This window comes from Meriones unguiculatus, chromosome 5, assembly GCF_030254825.1.
Source record: "Meriones unguiculatus strain TT.TT164.6M chromosome 5, Bangor_MerUng_6.1, whole genome shotgun sequence".
Taxonomy (NCBI): domain Eukaryota; kingdom Metazoa; phylum Chordata; class Mammalia; order Rodentia; family Muridae; genus Meriones; species Meriones unguiculatus.
This window is the reverse complement of record NC_083353.1, coordinates 42,485,319-42,508,504: the sequence shown is the minus strand read 5'-3', so window position 1 is coordinate 42,508,504 and position 23,186 is coordinate 42,485,319. Positions and strand designations below refer to the sequence as shown.

General features: G+C 45.8%; 1 protein-coding gene across 1 annotated transcript; it reads right to left on the bottom strand.

Annotated features, from left to right (window-relative positions):
• Nucleotides 1–3,309: 3,309 nt before the first annotated feature.
• Rpn1 (ribophorin I) lies at nt 3,310–22,854 on the bottom strand. The gene is made up of 10 exons (XM_021638807.2): nt 22,563–22,854; nt 18,782–18,846; nt 17,113–17,419; nt 12,318–12,527; nt 10,557–10,749; nt 8,465–8,564; nt 7,030–7,168; nt 6,813–6,932; nt 4,417–4,662; nt 3,310–3,891 (listed from the first exon to the last, which is right to left on the bottom strand). The coding sequence occupies exons 1-10, from the start codon at nt 22,818–22,820 to the stop codon at nt 3,709–3,711; spliced, it is 1,821 nt and encodes a 606-aa protein (XP_021494482.1). The 5' UTR covers nt 22,821–22,854; the 3' UTR covers nt 3,310–3,708.
• Between the last annotated feature and the right edge of the window lie 332 nt (nt 22,855–23,186).

Sequence of the window (23,186 nt, the reverse complement as noted above, 5' to 3'; positions counted from 1 at the left end):
CCCAACCTGGTGACGGGCAGGTAAACAGAGCAGACCTTGCCCAGCTCCAGGAGTCCACCTTCAACATGGCGGCAGCTTGGCCTCAGTGCAAGTCTGCAGAGGCCTCTGGTTCACCGGGCGCTTCCTGTCCCAGCCTGCGGCCCCCAACCGCTGGTAGCGCGGTTTCCGGCAGGGCTGCGGCCGGGGCCTGCACTATCAGCTCGGCACCAGACACCCGGTCAGGATACTTGTGGTGAAACTGTGAGGGCGACTGGGCCTTCGGGGTTTTCTCCATGTCAACCTCCAAGACAAATGGAGGCAGCTCAGAACCCGCAGAACTTCTCTGGCCTGTGTTGTGCTCTGAGCCAAGACAGGGCTGCCCATGGCTGGGCCCACCTGCCATGTGGCCTTGGGACACGTGGGCTGAGGCCAGTGGACTGGTTTCAGGGCCTCCTGCTATCCCTGGATCCAAAGTGAAGCTGTGTCGCCCAACAATCCAAACCTGGTGAGATGTGGGGCCAGGCCTCCACTCCTCCACTCCTCTCTGACTGCCAACAAGGAAACGGAGGCTTCTCTTGCTACTGAGGAACCAAGGGACAAGTTAATTAGCACAAGGCTGTAATGGTCTGAGGCTCTGGGCACCAGGGTGGCCAGGGTAGCAAGGATGGAGATAAGGAGACAGCAAAAAACAAGATGCGCCCGCTGCGCCAGCCCAAGGATGCTGGAGCGCCACCGCTGGGCCACCTGCAAACTCATGTCCTTCGCCTTCGGCTTTCTGAAGCAGGGCTGCCTATATCCCAGACGCAGGAATACTGGAGCCAGGACATACAGGGGACCCCATCAACCACAGGATTTGGGGCAAGGTCTTTAAACGGGGTGCACGCATGCTCGGCGGCGTTCACCGTGGGCCACCAACTGCGCTTGCGCATCCCAAACTTGGCTGCTGACTCTCCCTAGCGCTTGAAGCCATGCCAGTGTGCAAACGTGGCCCTTTCCCTCTTTGGGCCACCAGGGGGCGACTGGAGCACGCACCAAAAAACCGAGATCTGGCGTGGCTGCTGTTTTCTGAAGGCTCGAAAATACCGAGAAAAAAAAAAGAGGCCACGCCTTCTGCTAGGGCCCGGCGCCTGTGGAGGAGCATCACCTTGAGAGCACCGGCTCCAGCACAGCACCCTAGAGAATCGGCTCCAAAGCCTGTAGCTGTGTAGTGGCGCTTCCTTAAGCTACTGTCAACCTATGAAGCAGGTTGCTCTCTCTGAAAGAGAGCCTTGTAAAAGGCCAGAGGCAAGACTGGACCGTCTCTTGATATCCCACCTCTAACTCATCTCACACCCTTCCCCTCCCTTTGTTGTTTGTGAGGCTGGACCTCATTATGTAGCCCAGGCTGACCTTGATGCACCATCCCCCTCCTCCCACGTGCTGAGATTGGAGTGTGGCACCAGACATCACAACCAGCCCTCCAAGTTTCAGTCTCTGTACCCAACAGCAGATGGCTGGCCTGGCCTACTCCTAAATGCCAGGCATTGCTGGCCTCCCATCTTGATCTCTGCAGTGTTTGATGATTGCTAGCTGTGGCCTGTCTTTTCACGTATCTTCCCAACCTAGTCCCAAAATCTTTCCCTATTAAACATTTGTCCACCCAAGTAGCCACTATTCCTCAGGAGGCCTAATACTGTCTCCAGAATCTCTACTGCTGTTAAGATGGTCTGTGTCTTGACTGTTTCAGTGACTCCTGCTCAGCACAAGATGGATATAATTTCAGAATACAGGCATACTTTTTTGTACATTGTGTTCATTTTTTAATAAAGTGAGCTCATTGTTGCTTGTAGATATTAAACAGTATTGATTTTGACTCAATAAATGCTTTTTCTTTTTTGTTTTTTCCGGACAGGGTTTCTCTGTGTAGCCTTAGCTGTCTTGGACTCACTTTGTAGACCAGGCTGGCCTCAAACAATAAATGCTTTCCTAAAAAGAAGATAGTCTCATCACATTGTTCCAACTGATGTCAAATTTTTTCTCAAGTGGCCCTCCTGCCTCTGCTCTCTAGGTGGCAGACGGTACATGCCCACACTGCCACACAGACCCCAGGTCTCCTCTGTGTTCTTCATACACACTCCCACCCCCACAACCTCCATCTCATCTTCCCAAGAACCCTGACCTCCCAAACCACATCTCTCTTTGTCAGGTTCTGAGCTGCCTGTGGGCAAGAGTCTCCGGCACCTAGCTGTAACTGAAACAGAAAGTCCACCAGTCTCTCAAAACTAGCCCATAGTTCTCCGTGCTTAATGGATGGGACCATGTCAACCCACCCCAACAACTTAAGAGCCACCCCCTCAGTAATCACCCGTGTGTGCACCTGTTAACACAAAGGTGAGCTTCTCTACAAACTCCCAATGTGGACAAGGTTGCACTACAACAGTAGACTATGATGTGAAGGAGATGGAGGCTGACTCGTACAACTGACCTCTATGTTACTTGACGGGGCAGGAAGTAGGTGAAGATGGGAATATACCCCAGGCAGATGCTTCCTAGTACTGTCTCAGCCACCCACAACCAACCCCTACTTCTCTGTGTCACCTTTGAGCTGGATTACAGTATGCCTCTGGCTTTGTCGTATCAAACTCTGGCTCTGTTCTCAACCAAACCTCAACGCTGGCCCTGCCCTTGCAGGGGGTCAGTCTGCCCTGATGCTGAGGTGAAGACAAAGCCCACAAGATGCCTTGTTCTGGACTTGCACCTCTGCAGCCCTGTCAAGTACACTCTACAGACCCTCTGTGGGTCCTCAAGCTCCAGCCCGCTCCAGGGCCCATCACACAGTACCCACGCCTGGAACGCTCTCCATCCTGCTACCTGCACTACCCTCACCCAGTTCTCCAGCCTGGGACTTCCTCAGAGTGTGCACAATTTAAGATTATGAATTTGTGAGGTAGCTATCCGTCACAAACCATCTCTACTCATCAGTTTTCAATTCTCTGAATGTGCTACACAGATTTAAATACAGAAGGCTTATTCTACCACTGCTATGAGGCCTTCTGTGTCTCGCTGGGCCTCTCATGACTTGTATCAGTTGACAATTGCAAACACTACAAGAGAACCCATGGTGAAAAAAGTATTATACCCTGCCCGGTGGTGGTGGTACCCATCTTTAATCCCAGCACTTGGGAGGCAGAGGCAGGGGGATCTCTGAGTTCAAGGCCAGTCTGGTCTACATAGTTCCAGGATGGCCAAGGGATACACAGAGAAACATTGTCTGGGGAAAAAAAAAAAAAAGGAAGTATTACCCCCAAAACCTCTCAGAGTTACATAAGAGATTTCAGCCCAGCAAAAGCAAATGTTCACAGTCCCTCCTTTATTTTCAATTGGTCATACACACTTCTAAAAAACCATGCATACGCTCACAAAAGAACCAAACATTATGAATTAGAAGGCCATAAAACAGGACTTACAGACAGAAAAAAATAACCCAGGTAAGAGAACAAAACACCATTAATCAAGTACTGAAAATGCATTTGCTCAAAACACAACCATGTATGGTTTTTCAACAGGATTTTTGTTTAGGTTTTTGCTTTTATAAAAAAGGGAACTATTCAGAAATAAGGGACAAGCTTCCTACACGGCGTGGATGGGCTTTTCTTCCTTGAAGCCTTTTGCTAATCACAGCCTCCTCCCTCTACTTCTCCACTGCCATGGGGAAATGTAGGCAACCCAGGCCTGCCCTGGAGACAAGAGCTACAGAGCGTCCAGGATGTGATCGATCTTGGTGACCAGCTCCTGGCGCTTTCCTGAGCTGAGCTTTTCATTCTCGATGTACGTGTCCTTCTTGAGCTTGCCAGCCACCAGCCTCTCGGCCTCTACCGCCGACTTGAGCACCAGCTCCTTGACCTGCGCATCCAGCTTCTGCATTTCACTCACCTGCAGAGACAAGAGCAGGACAGGGTGAGAGAGCTGTCCTCTCACCCCACTCAACAAGCCCCACTGCCTCCCAGGCCTAAGGTTCAGAGCTCCACAGGAAGACTCAACAATTCAGCTCCTTTGGCCAGGATTCACCTTGATTTCATCATGCAGCCTAACAGGTAATACATGCCCTTACACATACACATGCACTGGTTACAGGCACGGCCACCTGGAGATGAAGACTGGCCATTGTGGAGGAGAAGCAATGCCCTCCCTGCCAGCCACATGGACAGAGCTGGAGAAGTTGTAGGACTTCTGAGAACTTCTCCAAGCCAGTCTACAGATACCACGAAGCTCTGTGTCCCACTATAAACACTGGCAGCACTCGATGAGCCTGTGGTTCTGTACAAGTAAGAATGAAGAGCCACCTGGAGCCTCGCCTAGCCCAAAGAGTGGGAATGGACGCTGCTTTCAACACCTGGACATAGTCCCTAAAGTGGGGCGTGGAGGGCCACAGACAAGCAACTCAACACCAGCACTTACTCTGTCACACAGGTCAGAGCCCTCTGTTTTCAGCCTGGACTGCAGCACAGCTATCTCACTGGTCACAGCTTTGTGCTCTGTCTCCAGGCTCTTCTTGCCACTGTTAAGGGTAGAGGCATCCCGGGACTGCTTGTATCTATTGATGGTCTCATCGAAGTGACGGTAGAGGCCTAACCTTTTATTGACCAAGGTTAAGACCTGCTCTGTAATACAGGCCACTTTCATCCTGGCCTCTGCAGCTGGATCCTAGAAGGTAGAGAGAGACACAATGTCTGTCAACAGGCTTAGGCTGACGCTCACTCTACCCTACCTGCCATAGGGTGCCTCTGCCACCAGCCAGCAGAGGTCACCTTAGAAAGCCAGGAGTCAACCCCTTCTGACACTTAAGGAGGACCAGGCTCAAAACACCAAAGACTGGAGGGAATGAAGCAAACACCACTTTACAGTTCCACAGGCACAGGGTCATGGCCAGGACAGTAACAGTAGAACTGGCACCGCAGGAGCTCATCTCCAGCTGTGGAAGACTTCGGGAGACCTCATGCCTCACTTCGTGGAAGGTTTTCTAGGACTTGAGGACAAAACACAAACTCCTTCTGCCATTTGCCATCCCTTAGAGGCCACACCTATGCACCCTTCTCGCCATTTGACCACTGCCAAGGCCTGCGCAACAACTCGGACCAGAGGCCGGCTTCCGTCTAGTAAACACAAGTTACTTACTTTCCATGAAAGCCAGGCACAGTGACACACACCTGTAATCCCAGTACTCGGAGAGGCAGAGGCATGTGGATCTCTGAGTTTGAGGCCAGCCTGGTCTACAATGCGAGTCCAGGACAGCCAAGGCCACACAGAGAAACCGTGTCTTGAAAAATCGCAAAACAAAACAGAGTTTTACGTGAGGTAAATGCAAACACAGTAGAGGATGACTCGGGGTCATATCTGCAGATGTGACAGTAATGAGGCGTACCCTGTGAACTGATGCAGGGGACAACAAGACACACCTGAGAAACGGAAAATGTAAACTATATGTATGTAAAATCAGTCACAACCTATAGTGTAAGAAGAGACAATAAAATAAAAAGTATCTGCCTAATTTTTTAAAACCACAAAATCGGAGTGGTACCAGATCAATGAAATTACTTTCCTAGAAGGAAAAAGACAGAAGGACAAGGAAGGACTGACATTTTAGGAATATGAACTTAGAACTTCCTAATTCATAACTAAATTAGTATATATCAGTGGCTGCCTGGGAAACACACGCCTTTAATTCCAGTACTTGGAAAGCTGACGAAGGTGAATCTCTGAGTTTGAGGCCAGCCTGGTCAACACAGCAAGTCTAGGCCAACAAGAGCTACATAGTAAGACCCTGTCTTGCCCTTCTCCCCACAATTTAGCAATAATGGAAAAGAAACTAAAATGAAATTCTAACACAAATAAGTAAACCAAGATTTCAAACAACACAGAACAGCAGGATCTCCATATGAAACAGAAGAGCTGTATAACCTCAGGACTGTCCCAGTATATGGTATGAATGTGGCAAACTTGAAGCTATTCTATGTGTGTTTACACAACTCAACAAATGAAGACAAAGTGATTTTGCTAGGTGTAGGAGAGAAGTGAGGGGAGACAGACAAGAACCCCATGGCAACTGCACTGAATTAAGGGCAACGATAGTCCTTCCTAGCTGGCTGCTAACAGGACCCAGCAGAAGCACCACTCACACCCAAAGCCTAGCACCACACAAGTGTCAGCTTCTGGTGTCCAGCACAGGGCTCCAGTTCCTTTATCAAGCAGCATGGTTGCTACTAATGAGGAAGAATGGGAACTGAAGGAAAGAGACAAAGATGGTCTGAAGACCCTACAGGGGGCTGCAGCCCCAGGAAGGCAGCCTTCAGTCAGCAAGCAGCAAGGAAAGGTGGTGGACTGGGCCCAGTCTACAGTATCTGAACTCTGGTGTCACTTCCTCAAGGAGCACCCACAGAAAAGGGATAGAGGATACTGCTAACAAGACCAAGGGAGCACTGTACCTTCAAGGTCAGATGAATAACTAGGAGCAAAACAGCAATCAATCATTTAATGATTTTCCAACCTCACCAAGTGTCCAGGTTGTTTCCACAACCAAAATAAGACAGGAAGCAGGGGCTTAATACAGTATGCTCACAGCCACAGTCTCAGAGATAAAAGCTATGGTCCAGCACAACGGCTTGTGTGGCATGCCTGATACACTGAGTTCCATCCCTACCACCACAGGGAAGAAAACTGTCTCTCCAGTGAGGATTAGCAGAGGCATGAAAAAGGCAGGGGATTCTAGCTACAAGGTCCTGTCTAGCTCACCGTGGAGGTGTGTGTGAAAATCACAAGGGCACAGGACTGCCTGACAGAGGAAGGGAGCAGAGTACCTTGGTGATGGAGAAGTCCAGACGGACGTAGATGATGACGGTGAAGAACAGAATGTAGAAGGCGGCCACGACCAGCAGAGGCTCCTGCAGCATGAGCACCTTGTTGAACGTGTAGTGCACCTGGGAGAGCCAGGAGAAAGGCGTCAGGAGAGACCAGCTCAAGTCACAGCCACTGCCACTGCCACCAACTCCAACAGCAGCCAGCAGAGCCACTCACCACGATGTCCTGGATGTGCTGCTCCACCAGGTTCCTCTTGTAGGCGACAATCACGGGGCGGCCGAAAGTGTCCAGGTAGGTGTAGTGCAGCTCATCGGGGGCACGGCTAATATCGTAGGGACTGTCCACCTGGATGTTCCTGGAACACAGAACACAGGACAGCCTCAAACAAAGCACACCAGGTGAGGGTGTGGGCGGCACAATTCTTAACACCAAGGGGCTACGGGGAGGCTAAGTTCACACCGCCTCACCCTTTCTGCTGCAGGCGTCTGGCAGTATGCTCCTCGGCTGCTGACCTGGCAGCTGAAGACCGGACTGACAGTCCCTCAGCACTCACAGGGTGGGGCTACACAGCCTCCCAGCACAGACCCCTCAGGAGTCTCTCAGGGCCTGAAGAGGGCCTTGGGGCTTATCCTGACTGCTCCTTCCTCACTGAGTCATAGTCACTTTCAGGACTAGGGCACATGCATTACTTTCTAGCCAGGCCAATAGTGCCCAGAGGAATAGTCACACAGTAGTTCAGCTTGAAGGAACAAGCCCTCCCCCATGAACACTCAAAGCACAGGTCAGAGTGGATATATGAATCAACAGAGACCTCGTAAACACTGTGACAAGAAACTAGACAAAGTGATAAAAAAAAAAGTGTAAGCAGCTCATGCTAAGGACAGGAGCCATGTAAGTGATCATCTGTTCCCACCAAATGGATTCCTCCAGATGGCCATGGCACCTTCCTCAAGTCAGTGCTGCCCTGAGCACACACACCAGCCACCCTGGGGCTTAAACCCAGAGCCTCATGAACAGGCACTATCACTAACACTCTATCACTGAGCTACACAGCCCCAGTTCTTCGTTCCTCCCTCCCAACAGCTAGCTCTTAAGCTCTCATTTTATCAGACATCTCTTACCCTAACTGTTCAAACTGGCCAAAAGTGATTCTTCCTGTTTGTTACAAAAGACCCTGAGGCAGGCCTGGGAGGGGTGGAGCCACAGCTGCAGCATGCATTCACTGTTAACACAGCACAAAATCTACCAATCTTGTTTTCTTTTTAAGACAAGCACTTGCTTTGTATAGCCCAGGCTGCACTCCAACTCAAGATCCCCCACTGTCCTCTAAGTGCTGCAGCTGTAGGTGTACAGCTCTGTAACTTCCTGTATGTTCTCCCCTGGCACTAGGCTCAAGCCATTCCTCTGGCTTACTGAGACAATTCTGCTTCTGCTCCAGGCATACAGAGGAACTACGTTTTTGGAAAGTCCCTAAGGAAATCATGTGCCGTCCTTTGAATCTGACTTTTCTTTCCTAGCTTTAGACGGAGGTTCCACAAGAAAGTCTCTCCATCAGTGCTATCTAATGACTACAGACAGCACAGGTCCCTTGTGAGGCACCAGGATGGCACCATGGAGAAATGTCATAGAGAGGAATGGAATGGCCACTTACTTGGCTCCCTCAGGCAAGATGATCTTCACTGTCAGAGAATCTATCACTTGCTCATCAAACACGTGGTCCACAAACCGCATCTTCAGTGCATACTGGTCACCTGAGAATCAGCAACAAGTACAGGCAATGATGTGAGCAGAAAACAAGATGGTAGATAGGAAACCACAAGATAGGAACTTTCTCCTTTTACATAAAAGGAGGGACGTTATGAGTTCACTGGCAAGAGCCAGTGGGCGAGTGCCAGTGCTGACAGCACAGGCAGAGGCAGGTGGATCAGCCTATGCTACAAACAAGTCTATACCAGCCAAGGCTCTGTTACACAGAGAAAAACTGTCTGAGGAAGGGAGGGAGGAAAGGATGGAGGAAGGGAGAGAGAGAAAGAGAGAGAGAGAAAGAGAAAAAGTAAAGAGAAAAAGAGAGAGAAAGGAAGGAAGGAAAGAAAGAGATAAAGAGAAAGAAAGGCAAAGAGAAAGAAAGAATGAGAGAAAAAGAGAGAAAGAGAGAAAGGGAGAAAGAAAGAGAGAAAGGAAGAAAGAGAGAAAGGGAGAAAGAAAGAGAGAAAGAAAGAAAAGCAGACCTCCACATCACCGTCCATCATCAAGGGGAGTCAGGGCAGGAACTCCAGCAGGGACCTGGAGGCAGGTCTCTATGAGTTCCAGGACAGCCTAGTCTGCAGAGAGAGTTCCAGGACATCGAGGGCTATTATACAGAGAAACCTTGTCTTGAAAAACAAAACAAAAATAAAATAATAAAGAGAGGGAGAAGAAAAGGTTGGAACACAAGACTGATGGTAAACAATCAGTAAAAAGGTGATAAGTCCAGCACTGACCCTGACTTTCCCTGTGCCAACTGCAGCCCAGGAACCAAAGGAAGCAAACTTTTATAAATGTTGCTCAATAAATGAAAAGGAAGGGTAAAACTAGAGCAAAGACTTATCTAAGTATCACAAGGAAGAGGCAGCACACAAGAAGCTTCCTAAGGAGAGGGTACCTGAGCCAAACCTCACTTAGAGCAAGGGGCAGCTGCCAACTGCAGGAAACAGGACAGACAGGGCTGTGCACTGTCCTGAGTGAGCAACCAGACAGCAGCCAGAGACTCAAGTTCTTAACAAAGAAACTGTAAGGAAAATGGGGAAGAACTCTATAAATTGAGAGACTAAGAAACAGTACTTTTAAAAGGGCAAAACTTAACAAAGAGTATCTAAAACTATGTAAGTTTTACAAACAAACAACAAAAAAACAAGCCTTTAATCCCAGTACTCAGGAGACAGCTAGGTCTACACAGGCAGTTCACTAACAGCTGAAGTTACAAAGAACCTGGCCTACAAAAACAAACAAACAATATGACAGATGTTTATAATCATGGGCTGTTCTTATCTCACTAGCACTGGCTGTCCTAGAAACACTATGTAGACCAGGCTGGTCTCTTAATAGACCAGCCTGCCTCTGTCTCTCTCCAACACAAGTGATACATTAAAAGTGCCACCACGCCTAGCCTTAAAACCTTTTCTTATTCCTGAACTTTTTTTTTTTTTTAATGATCTCACATTAAGGGCTGGGTCTGTCTTAGTGATATTTGCTTGGACATGTGAATCCCCTGGGTTCAGACTCCAACACTACCCAAAAAATAAGGTGGACTAAGAGTTGTCAGATGGGACAGATGGCTTGGTGGGTAAAGGTGCTTGCTACCAGTGCTGGCAACCTGAGTTCCACATCTAAAAACCAAAGAGGAGAGAACCAACTCCAGCAAATTGTCCTCTGACATCCACACATGTGGTATGTCATGCATGCACCCACAAACAAACAAATAGGTGTAAAAGAATTTTGAGAGGGAAAAAAGTTCAAAACTACCTAAGAGGAAGAATTTAAATAGCTCCACTCATCAACAGAAAGGATAAATCTGAACTGACAGCATGTGTAGGCATACATTTACAACAGTCACTTACTCCAAACACAAAAACACCAGTATCCCAGCCTTCCTAAGACTAACAAGAGAATACCCTCCTTACATACAAGCTTTGGTGGTTTTAAAGAATGAACTTAAAGAAAAGGTTAGCTTTTGCAATCCTATTCTTACTGTACAAAACACTCACCCAGGTTATAGAGGTACTCATAGCTCGGGAGGTTGTAGCCAACAATGTAGTGTGTCTTCCACCCTCCAAAGAGAGGGAATCGAGGCCGGATTTCCATCTCCACGGAGTCATCCAAAATAAGGAGGTGGCTGGTGGAAACATTACCAATCTCATCCCGGTAATACACATCCTGGGCAGCAGCAGGAAGGATGGTCTGCAAAGAAAGTAGAAATGCCTTCTAGAAACTCCGGGAAACTCTGCAGAGATATGACCTAGTAAGCATACAGTCCGCACCAGACCCAGGACCATAAACCTTGAAATTCTTAACTTTCCCCTAAGGTTTCAGAAGATCTAGACACCACATCTATTGCTCAATCAAGGATACTAAGTAGATAAAAATCTTCTCAACAGGAAACGAGATATTTGCAAAATATCCCTGTGAATACTGAATTTACAAAGGGGAAATTAGAGATACAAGGAATTACACCAAATAACTAGTGGCTAAGTTACAAAGTTCTCTACCCAATATGCTTACACATCTTACAAGCTACTGACAAACACAGAGAGATCATTTCTGCAATATGTAAACATACAAAAATGTTTATAGGATTTCACTTGTAAGACAAAGGCACATTCAATCTACTAATCTTTTTAATAGTTGTCAGATGAGGCTGAGGAAGCCCACACCAGCGTTTCTCAGTTGTATCTGTCCATCTGAGGGTCTTTCATTCTCTTAGCCCTCATGATTAAAATCTGTATTGCATACACATCACACACAAGCACACAACAGTAAGCTAAAAAAATGTAACTTTTAATAAACCTCAACTCGGCTTCACTAAGAAAAGCCTACCACACGGCAGTGTGCCCTACACTTGAGAGGCAGCTCCAAGGATTTCTAGGCGCCTTCACACACACACACACACACGAGTGAGAGGTCAGTCTGGATTACAGGAGACCCAATCTTGATGGGGGGAAGAGATGGCTGAGCAGTTAAAAGCATTAGCTCCTCAACCATGAGGACAAAGAGTTTGGATCCCAGCACCCATGTCAGCAGCTCACAAATACCTGGAACTCCAGCTCCAAGGGATCCATCAGTTGTCTTCTGTTAGATGCACATACACTCGCACAACACACACACACACACACAGAAAAAAATCTTTAAAACAAGAGAATGTTTACGTGATTAATTTAGGCTTATGAATATGTTTTTTCTTTAATTTTTCTAAAAACAACAGTAACAAAAACACACCATAGTCTAGATCAGGGGTTCTCAATCAACGGGTCATGACTCCTTTGGGGACTGAACAACCCTTTCACAAAGGTCACTTAAAACTATTGGAAAACACAGATATTTATATTACGATTCATAAAAATAGTAAAATGAAGTAGCAATAAAAGTAATTTTATGGTTGGGGGTCACTACAACATGAGGAACTATATATAGAACAGGGTCACAGTATTAGCAAGGCTGAGAACCACTGATCTGAGGACAGGCACAGTGGCATACGTCTGTAATCCCAACATTTGGGAGCCAAGGCAGGAATATCCTGAGTTCAATGACAGTCTAAATTACACAGGGAGTCCTAGACTAATGCCTGCTACAGAGAGAAAAAAAAGAAAAGTACTATTTATGTAAGTACAAGACACTCTATCAACACAAGAACTTTTCTCTTTACAGACCCTTCTGAATAACAGTTAGTTAACTATTATTACCATTAGTTAACCCCCAAAAACTGAAAAGCGAAGGGAAGAACATACAATGTCCAGGTTGGCCACTCATACCTTAAAAGAACGGATGGATGAGATCCCACTGTCAGGTTGTCGCTGGTAATCGTAGCGGGAGAAAGGCCCTTTCAGAACTGCGCCTGTGTGCTTCAAGTCCACATTCTCTTCCACAGCAATATTACCCCAGTGAGAAACCTCGATGACCCGGGTCATACTGGTGATGGTCAGGAAAGGGCTATTGTTCTCATAGTGTACTTTGAAAGTATCCTAGATGGGAAGGAAACAAGCATCTCACAGCTTAGACACAGAGACACCAATACTAGTTCAAAAGAAATTAACTAGAGGGTCTATGAACCATCACAGAACGGTCACCAAGCACCAACACATGTACAGGTTTTTGAATTTTTCTCTATGATGTGGGTATCTGCATGTGCCATATGTGTGTATGCACCCTCAAAGGCCAGAAGAAGGCATACTAGATCTGGCATTACAGGAGGTTGTGAGTAACCAGATAAGGGTGCTGGGAAATGAATTCGGGTCCTCCGTAACAGTATTAACACATGCGTAACCACTGAGCCAACTCTCCAGCCCCTACCTATAGAGGGTTTTTTGGTTTGTTTTTGTTTTTATTTTTTGAGAAATTTTTGCTCTCAAACTTATCTCTGACACAAACTGCTGAATGTTAGAACTTTATAAGCCTGTATCACCATTCTTCTTCTTTTTTTTTTTTTTTTTTTTGTGGTGATTTAAGCCTATCATCCCAATACTGAACAGGCTGAGGCATTACGATCATCATGAGTTCAAGGCCAGAGATACTGTCCCCAAAACAAAAATCTCCCAAAATAAGGCCAGCTGTAGGTGGCACACACTTTTTAAAGATTTATGGACTGATGTTTTGCCTGCATATATTTCTATATGAGTGTGCCCAATCCTTTGGAACTGGAGTTACAGACAGCTGTAAGCTGCCATGTGGGTGCTGGAATTGAAATCTGGCCCTCTGGAAGCGCAGCCAGTGCTCTTAACCACTGAGCCATCTCTCCAGCTCAGGTAGCACATACTTTTAATCCTAGCACTTGGAGGCAGAGGCAGGCTGATCTCCGAGTTTGAGGGCAACCTGATCTAGAGGGAATTCCAGGACAGAGAAACCTTGTCTAAAACAAACAAATAAATAAATAAAATGGGCAGAGGTCCAGCAGTCTCCACAGCCTCTGCTCTAGACAATAGAAGCAATAATAGTAGGTCTTCAGTGTGAAAATCCTGAATCTAAGTATCTGCACAATTAAATACCTTCTCATAACATATACTGTTATTTTTATGTTTTATATTTTATGTCATATTTTACATTATTTCTATTTATATTATTTCTATTATTTTCAGTAATTCCTCAAGTTCTCTGTCAATTCTCCCATGGGTTCATTTTGTTTTGTTTTAATCTCTGGTAGGAACAGCAAGATAGCTCAGCAAGTAAAGGCACCCACTACTGCATTTAATCTCTGGAACCCACATGCAGAAGAAAATTGATTCCTAAAAGTTGTCCTGTGGCCTATACGCATGTGCTATAGCACTCACACCAACATATCAGACACACACACATACATATTAAATAAGAATTTTAATCTCTCTGGGGTTGGGAATATATATAGGTCAATGACACGGTGCTTGCCTAGTACATGAAGGCCCTGGCAATGGGGAGTGGGTTGCTAGCCACTGAGTAATTTCAATGCCCTCTTATGAACTAAGCCATAATTCTATAGAAAGGCAATATAAAATTAAAAGTTAAGAAAAAATACCCTTCCTAACAGTCATGGTGGAGGAAACCTGTAATCCCAGGGCTCAGAGAGGCAGAGGCAAGTGGATCACTGTGACTTTGAGGCCAGCATGGTCTATGAAGTGAGTCCAAGACAGCCAAGGCTATGCAGAGGAACCCTGTCTCAAGAAAACAAAAACAAAAAACAAAAAAACCCTTCTTTCAAAGTCCATGAAAAGAGTAAGCAGACATATTTCATTATCTTATAAACACTCTTATTTTATCCTCTCACTCTATAGCCACATATTTTAAGACTCAATTCAGAATCCTATTTAATACCATGCAGTGCAAGCACTGTAAGGACCCTGGGTTCAATCCCAAATGCACATACTTGTGAGCAAACTCCAAAAATTCAAGCACACACACAAACTTGCATGCGTTCACATGCACATAAGACTTTACTTTTATTTTTAAAATGCTCACGGTTTCTCTAATTTTGAAACAAAATAAGTAGCCTGGATGACCTCAAATAATCCTGTCATCTCTGCCTCCTGAGTGTTGGTTTTACAAGCAATTATCATCAGTCCCAGCTTAAAATGTTTATGTTTGAGCTGGGAACTGGAGCTCACAGCTACTTTAATACCACCTGTCTAGGGACGCTGAGGCAGGATTGCCAAATCTTCAAGGCCAGCCAAGGTGCGGTATCAGAGGGTGGTGTGTGTGTTTTTTAATAATTTATTTATTCATTTTATGTTCATTAGTGTTTTGCTTGTATGTATGTCTGTATGAGAGTGTTAGAAGCCCTGGAACTGGAATTATAGATAGTAACTGCCATGTAGGTGCTAGGAATTGAACCCGGGTCCTCTCAAAGAACAGCCAGTGCTCTTAACCACTTAAAATATCTCTTCAGCCTCCTTGGGGTTTTTTTGTTTGTTTGTTTGTTTTTCGTTTTTGGTTTGGTTGGGTTTTTGGTTGGGTTTTTTTCATGTTTTTGTTGTTGTTGTTGTTTTGGTAGGGTTAAAGAGAGGGCAACAGTTAAAGAGGTCCCTACTGGTTAGCAGTTCACAACCACCTATAACCCTAGCTCTGGAGATTTGACATCACTAGCCTCCAGGGACATCTGCACTTTATTCCTCTGTGTGTGTGTGTGTGTGTGTGTGTGTGTGTGTGTGTGTGTGTGCGCGCACGCACACATGCACACTTTAAAAAACAAATGTGGGTTTTTTTGTTTGGGGTTTTGGTTTTTGTTGTTGTTTTTTCAGAACAGGGTTTCTCTGTGTATCCCTGGAACTCACTCTTTAAACCAGGCTGGCCTCGAACTCAGAATCCGCCTGCCTCTGCCTTCGACTCCTAAATACTGAGATTAAAGGCATGTGCCACCACTGCCTGGTTAAAAAAAAAAAAACTTAAAAACATAAACACTATTTCTGAACCAGACATACGGATGCATAAACCCAGGACTTGGAACGTAAAGGCAGGATCAGAACTTTGAGTTATCCTCAGCTACAGAGCCAGTTTCCTAGGCTACATGAGACTGTCTGTCCCCTCCATTATTCCATTACTGAGAACACATGCAAAGAAATGTAGATTATGGTATTAAGTAAGAAAACAACGAAACAAAATACTAGCCGTTCATCTATGATAATCCAAGGCAGAAATCAGAGAAATGGCTACTAGAAAAAAGTTTACCGTGTAGTTACTAAGTGGAAGAATTATATAATACTTTATAGAACATCATCTCTACATTAATAATATCCCGAACCAAGAACGATGCTATACACTCAGAATCCCAGTGTTCCAGAGGCTCAAGCAACAGCCTGTGCTACAAAAAGCCAAGAACAGAGTGAATTCCATGGAGCCAGTGCTGTAGCTCAGTGGCAGAGCTCTGCCTAGCATGCATGTGTGCATTCTGGGTATAGTCCCCAACTTAATAAAAGTTAGAGTGTGAGCCGAAGCAGGACTGCCAGACTGATCTACAAAGCAAGTACCAGGCCAGGCAGACCTACACAAGACCCTGTTTCCAAAAAACTTGACAAAATAATTTTCAAAAGAAAGAAAAAAGAGGGCGGAAAACCATCATAGAAGGGGGTCGGCAACACTGTAAGAGCCAGAGGTTAGGGTCTTCTGGATGTGATGGGAGCGCTGCCCTCACTCAAGCAGCTGTAGCTGCCTGCATAAGAAATGCACAGGGTCAAGCCAGTTAGCATTCTGGCATGGAGTGGGAAGGAGTTCGTGAGCTCCCACTCCTAAGTGAGGAGCTATGACCACTGCTCTTGATAGGTTGACCATGCTCCAGTGAATGGCCAAAATATATGAACAGCACTAACGAAAATGGGTTATTAAAAAAAAAAATAAAAAAAGACACGAAGCTAGTGAATAGGAAAGTAGAGATGAATCTAGGAAGGGTTAAGGAGAGGAGCAGAAGGTAAATACAATCAAAATATACTGTATGAAATTCTCAAAGAATGAAAGTATTTCTTTCCTAACTTAAAAAAAAGAAGCAGCAGCAAACAAAAAAGGGAGGGTAGAAGAGAAAGAAAAAAAAGCAGCTAAGAAAAACAAAAAGAGAGAGACAGATGCAAGCTGCCACATAGGGCTGGGAAACCAGCCCAAACCCAGCCCAAACTGGCCAAACAGCCAGTATTCTCAACTGTTGTATCAGCTGTTTATGGTTTTCTTTCTGACACAGGATGTCACGGTGGATCCCTGGCTAACCCTAACTCTATGTAGACCAGGGTGATCTGGAACTTAAGACCCTGCCTCTGTCTCCTGAGTTCTAGACTGAAGGAGTACACCACCTTTTCCCATAACAAAGTTTTAATCATGGATTCCTTTCCCTTCCACAATCCCAATCCCAAGGCCTTTCCTCACCTTGGCCTCTGGTGCAGATTTACCACCACAGCCAGCCCAGTTTCTCTCCCTGACCATCACTACCCACCCAGAGGACCTCTTCTCCTATGATGCCCACTCACCAGCCTCTGAACTCAGTTCTCAAGAGGAAGTTAACAGGACTAAGACTACTTCAAGATAGGTTCAGAAGAGTTTCAGAATGCTACCCAGCACACAGCATCCAAGCATGGCAGAGAGATGGTGTCTGAAACCTACCTGACTGTAGGCAGGGATGTCTTTAAAAGGCCCATAATCCAGGACGTCCTCAGATCGTGCGGGGTTCCCCAGCTTGGTATAGCTTTCCACATTCCGGGAAGCAAGTTTCACTCGCATGGTCTGGGTCTTTGTTGGATAGGGAGAATAGAAATAATGGTTGCCCTCAAACACCACAAACTGCTTCTCTGATTGAGTTATCTGAGTCGGATATGGATGAAGCACATGAGTGTAGACAGTTTCCACCACGACTGATATCTTGGATCCCGGATCAAGAGCAACTGGAAGTTTGACCATGAAAAATCTCCCGCTGAAGAAAGGAAGCAAGAGAATTAAAATTTAAGACACTGCTGGGCTTGGTGGCACACACCTTTAATCTTAGCACTCAAGAGGCAGAGACAAATGCATATCTGTGAGTTCTAGGTCAGTCTAGTATACATAGCAAACTCTAGACCAGCAAAGGATACACAGACCCTGTCTCGAACAACCAGAAAAGATTAAAGATACTGAAACAGAGTTAATATTTCAGTCACAGTAAATGGTGTACTCAAAATAAAAGCTATTGCTTTATTAACTTACATCTCTAAAGACAGATGTCCAGATGGTCATCCCGGTCTGCTTACAATAGCAAGAACGTAAAAACTAGAGACAGTAAAGCGACAGATCTCTAATCCCAGCACTTCAAAGATGAAGGCAGAAACAGCAACAATTTAAGGTCATCCTCAGTGACAGAGGGAGTTTGAGGTCAGCCAGAGCTACACTTAAGACTTGCTCAAGAAACTGGGGAACCAGTGCAAGTACTGGCTGCTCTTGCAGGAGCCATATTTGATTCCCAGCACCCACAGAGCAGCACACAACTGGAATTTCAATTCCCAGGGGACCTGACTAAGCCCTCTTCTAGATTCTGAGGGTACTGCATGTAAGAGGTGCACAGACACACAGACAAGCAAAACACCCATACACACAAAATCAACTAATTATTTTGAAAAGAAACCCTAACTCAAACAAACAAAAACATTCTCCTTAAAAATTGCTTGGGGACAAGGAGATGTTTCAGTGGGTAAAAGGCCTGATGTCAAGCCTGACTACCTGAATTCAATTCCCAAGACTCGCATGGTAAAAGAGAACCAATTCTGCAAGTTGTCCTCTGACCTCTACACACCAGTGGCATGCATACAAGTGACAAGCAGACACAGCCTAAATCTGAATTTTCTAAGCCACAAAATGTATTTTTGCTAGATTCAGAGTCATCAGTAAAAATTTGAAGGTTTTTAAACATTTTCCTACAGAATTTATCCTCAATGGCTTCATATAGAACTCAAAGCACCGTACCTCATATTGCTATATAAAATTCACCCCTGAAACAACACTTCAAGCTCTCCATCTTTTTCTAGGACAGTTACACCCCCTTCTTGGCTTCAAATATCAGATCTGCTTCTCTTTTTACTGCTGGTCTTGAGTAAGCAGTGTTCACCTTTCCTCCTCAGTTCTGCTGACAACCCAGTCAATTCAACATACCAATACCATTCCCAACAGGATTCCTTCTCTGGTAATAGCACTGCCATGTAGCCTACTCTAAGCTAGACAACTAAGACGTTTTCTGATACTTCAAAAAACCTTATTCCCGAACATCTAGTTAGTCCACCTTAGAAATGCCTCTCAGTTAGCTTACCTTTTCCCCTTAATTTTGGTTTCTCGCAATTCTAAGTTGTTGTCTTCCTCATCTTCCCCCTTTACCTACAACAACAACAACAACAACAAAGAATTAGTTTATTTTTTGTTTTCAAGTTCTAATTTTTAAGCCAACTATTAACCAACTGTGGTTTGAATGAGAATGCCCCCACAAAGACTCATGCTTAAATACCAGTTGATGGAACTGTCTGGGAAGGATTTGAAAGTTTAGCCTTCAAGGAATATGTGTGTCTAGGATATAGGTGTTCTTTGAGGTTTCAAAAAACCGCTAGCCATTCCCAGGGTGCTCTATGCCTCCTGCTTGTGGATCAAGCTGCTGGTAGCTGCTGCTCTAGCTACTAGCCACCTACTACTTCTGTTCCACTATCATGGACTCTAACCCTTTGAAACTGTAAGTGCCAAGTAAACCCTTCTTTCATAAGTTGCTTTGGTCTTGATGTTTTATCACAGCAATAGAAAGAAACACTTAATATCTTACAATATTTCCATTAGCAACATTTCAAATTTTCTTTCTGTTTTGCTATTGCAGTATGTGTGTGTGTGTGTGTGTGTGTGTGTGTGTGTGTGTGTGTGTGTGTTTGCTTGCTTGCTTGCTTGCCATAGCACATGTGTGGAGATAAGAGGACAACTTTCAGAAGCCCTTCTCTTTACACCTTGTTTTTGAGAGAGGATCTCTCCTGCTGTTTCTGCCATGTTGGGTACTCCAAGCTTACTGAGCTCCAAGTTTCTAGGTGATTCTTTAGTCTCCGCTTCCTGTCTGAAGGTACCAGTGCTAATACAGATATGGAGCAGTGGATAAGGCTTCTTATATGGGCTTCCAGAATCAAATTCCAATCATCAGTCAGGCTTGTACCATAAGTGCCTCCACCCCCTTAAGCCTTCTCACGGGCCTAGAAATCTTGTTTGTAGTGCTAGGAATAGAACTGAGAACCTTATTCAGGTCAGGCAAATACCTTTACCAGTGATCCATATATACCAACCCCAACAATTTTTTTTTATCTGAAACATATCAAAGACTTCCTAGTGAACAAAGTAAGTTCTATAAACATCCTATAAATATTTCCTGAACAATCAAATACACATAAAGACCTTATCTCCACATTCACTTCCCAAACACGCCAAAGACATCTTTCTGAATATTGTTTTTTATATTCAAATATTCATAAGTACAAAATACATGGATACAGCAAAAGTCCCATCTGTGACCAAAACCATTGTTTCCACAGAGTGGCCTTAAAGAAAGTCCTAGTGGCCGCTATGGTGCATTTTTATACTCCTAACCTTTACTACCACCAGACATGTAACCAGGTTTACTCTAAGGCTGCTGAGGCTTCCTGAGCTGATATCCAGAGTCACAGACTGTGGGCAGTCTATGTGGAAAACATGCATGCACTCCACTGACCCTTGGCCGGTCTAACCTACTCTCCACCAAAGGGGGGAAAAAAAAGACTTTCTAGTGCTAAAACAGTAATTCCCAACAGAGAATATAATGCTACAAAGACTAATGTTATGTTGTTCTGAGACCTACACTCAGGGCCTGCTGCAGTTAAGCATGTGCTTTAAAGCATGTGGTGCACGCTGCACCACAGCCCAAACCCACAGGAAATTGTTTTCTTTTGTTTTGAAACAGGGTGCCACATAGCTGAAGCTAGCCTCCCTTTAAGATAACCCTGATCTACTGATCCTCCTGTCAACTGCTGGAATTATACAGGCCACCATCACCATATCCCAATTCTTAGTATTCTTTTTAAGCCTAAAAAGTTATATAATCATCCTCAATGATATCATGGGCTAAAAAATTTTTTTTCATTACTTTGACTAGACTCTTCAAACGATAGCATTCTAGTGCACTCATGCTTATTCTTTTTTAATTCATAGCTTACCTGTGTTCATGAAAAACAGTCATTACTTAGTAAAAGGTCAGAGAGCCAGGCATGGTGGTATACAACTGTAGACCCAGTAAATGAGATAGAGAAGCAAGATGATCAGCAGTTTAAGATCATGTTTAGCTATCAGCATTCTGGAGGCTAAGACAGGAGGATTCCGGGTTCCAACATAGTTTGAGGGCTACATAACAATACCCTGTCTCGGAAACAGTGAGCTAGAAAATGATGGCTCAAACTACATAATCCTACTGTAATCCTATTGTAGTTCCTTAAATAAAAGGTTCTGGTAATCCATCCATCCTCACCCATGTTTCCAAGGCAATATGTGCTCCTTGTTATATTTATCATCCAGATGTTTCTCACCTAGGTAAGGAGTATAAAGCAATTCATATGATCTAACTGGTCTCCCTCCAGAATTAACACAACTGTGAATAAATCAGTGACATGACTGCTGAGCAAAAACATAAGACCTAATCTCATGCCAAAGCTGGAACACAAGGTAGCAATAATGCAGGAAAATACAGGGTATGGAGACCCTCATTCGTATAGTTAATAAGCTCCAAGGCCAGATGCCTCCACAGCCATGTAAGAACACCTGTACCTCAAAATGTTATAAGGGTGAAGAATGTACTTAAAGCGCCCGCCACAGTCTTTCTTTTCCTGATTTTTTTTTCTTTTCTTTGTAATGTGTATGGATATTCTGCTTGCATGTATGTATGTGCACCCTGAAAATGGAGTTACAGATGGCTGTGAGCCACCATGTGGATGCTGGGAATTGAACTTGGATGATCCAAGCCATGTGGAGTGAGCCCACTTGTATGCCTTCTCCACCAGGACAGCAAGGTGGCTAGCATCTGCTATGATCTGAATATATGGGGACCTCCTTAAGTTATAACTGACTTTTACAAGACAGGGCTGAACATCCAAAACATTCGCAGGTGGCACTGCAAGTTAAATGGAACCATGATGTCTTTCCAGAAACATCTGAGTAAAGCTTCAGCAAGAACAAGGTTCAGTGCGAGGGGGCCAGGAGTCACATCAGGGACAATTTATGAGCCTAGCTTTATAGCTCCACAGCAAGCCAGGAGACTATGGTGTGCTTAGAAATGCGATACTGTAATGACTAGTCTCCTAATAAATCGAGCAATCACTTAATGAACGCAGTTAATGAAAACAGTAATAAAAAGTAACCTGTGCAGATAGTCCCTCTATCCCCAAAGCCAAGAATTTCTTTCCTTGAAAGCTGTAAAAGTGTGTTCACTGAAAGGCACAGAAGCTAAAGGCTGAGGCGTTCCAATCGGGGGCGGTGGGGAGGAAGGGAGCTGGGCTCCACCTTTCTGCACAGCTCAAACTAACTTCAAGTGCGAACATGAAGAAAGCGTCAAGCAGCAGCTTTTGGAGGTGTGTTACATGAACCAGGTGTGAGTAGTGACAAACTCGGATACCAGAACCTTGCTGCATCGCTGCTGTCTGGAGAACAGACAACTGCATTCAGGAGTTCGTTTCGATTGACTCCCTGGGAGTCCTTAACTGGACGAGCACGTCCAGGAGTCAGAGCAGGAGCCAGGTACCTGGCCACAGACAAGAGGTGTGGAAGGAGGTCGCCAGGACTCCAAGGGGTCGCCTCGGGCTCCGGAGCTGCCACGTGGGCGGCACCCGACACTCGGAAGCTAGTGCTGACGTGTCCGAGCGGACCCGCGGCCCACAGGAGCGGCGGACCCCGACGGACCCCTCCGCTGTGCCCTCCACACCTGCCTTTCGGACGACCAGACGCCCCGTGGATCCCGAAGGCCCTCACCTTCCCGCCCCGGCCCCCCGGGATCCCCGACCTCCTCGAGATCCGTGCGCGGCCTCCCCGGGCCTCCCTCCGCTCACCTGCACTCCGAGGTGCGCCAGCCGAGACTCGAGTTCGGGCTCCAGAGCCAGAACGAAAGAGCTGGCTCGTGATGTGGAGCCGCCGCCCGGGTGCGCCAAGACCACCTCCGCCGTCACCTTGGCTAGGTGGCTGCTCAGATCCACCGTGCGCTTCACGTCCTCGTTGACCAGCGGCGGAGCCTCCGAGGAGGCGCTACCCGGCGTCGGGGCCAAGGCCCCGAGCCACAGGAGCAGCAGCAAGCCGACGGGCGCCTCCATGACCGCGAGCTGAGCGCCGCCGACGCGCGCCCCGCCCCCCCGCCACGGCGCAACCGCTGATTGGCCGACAGCAGCTCAAGATGGCTGGGCCCGGTCAGAAAGGACCCCGTCTCCAGGGCAACTGGGCAACTGCGGGGCGCCTGACTGAAAATCTTAAAGCGCAGGCGTACATCTTGGGGTGCACCTTAGCAGTATTCACCCCTAGAACCTGCAATAAAGCCCCTTCTCTATCTGCTGTCTCTTAACTTCGTGCTGATACAAAAATGCTGGCCTCTCCGCTCAGAAACAGTATACTGTAATTTAAACAGTATACTGTAGCTTAGTCTAAGGAAGTAAGTTTGCCTTCTCTACAAAAGGGCAAAAGTT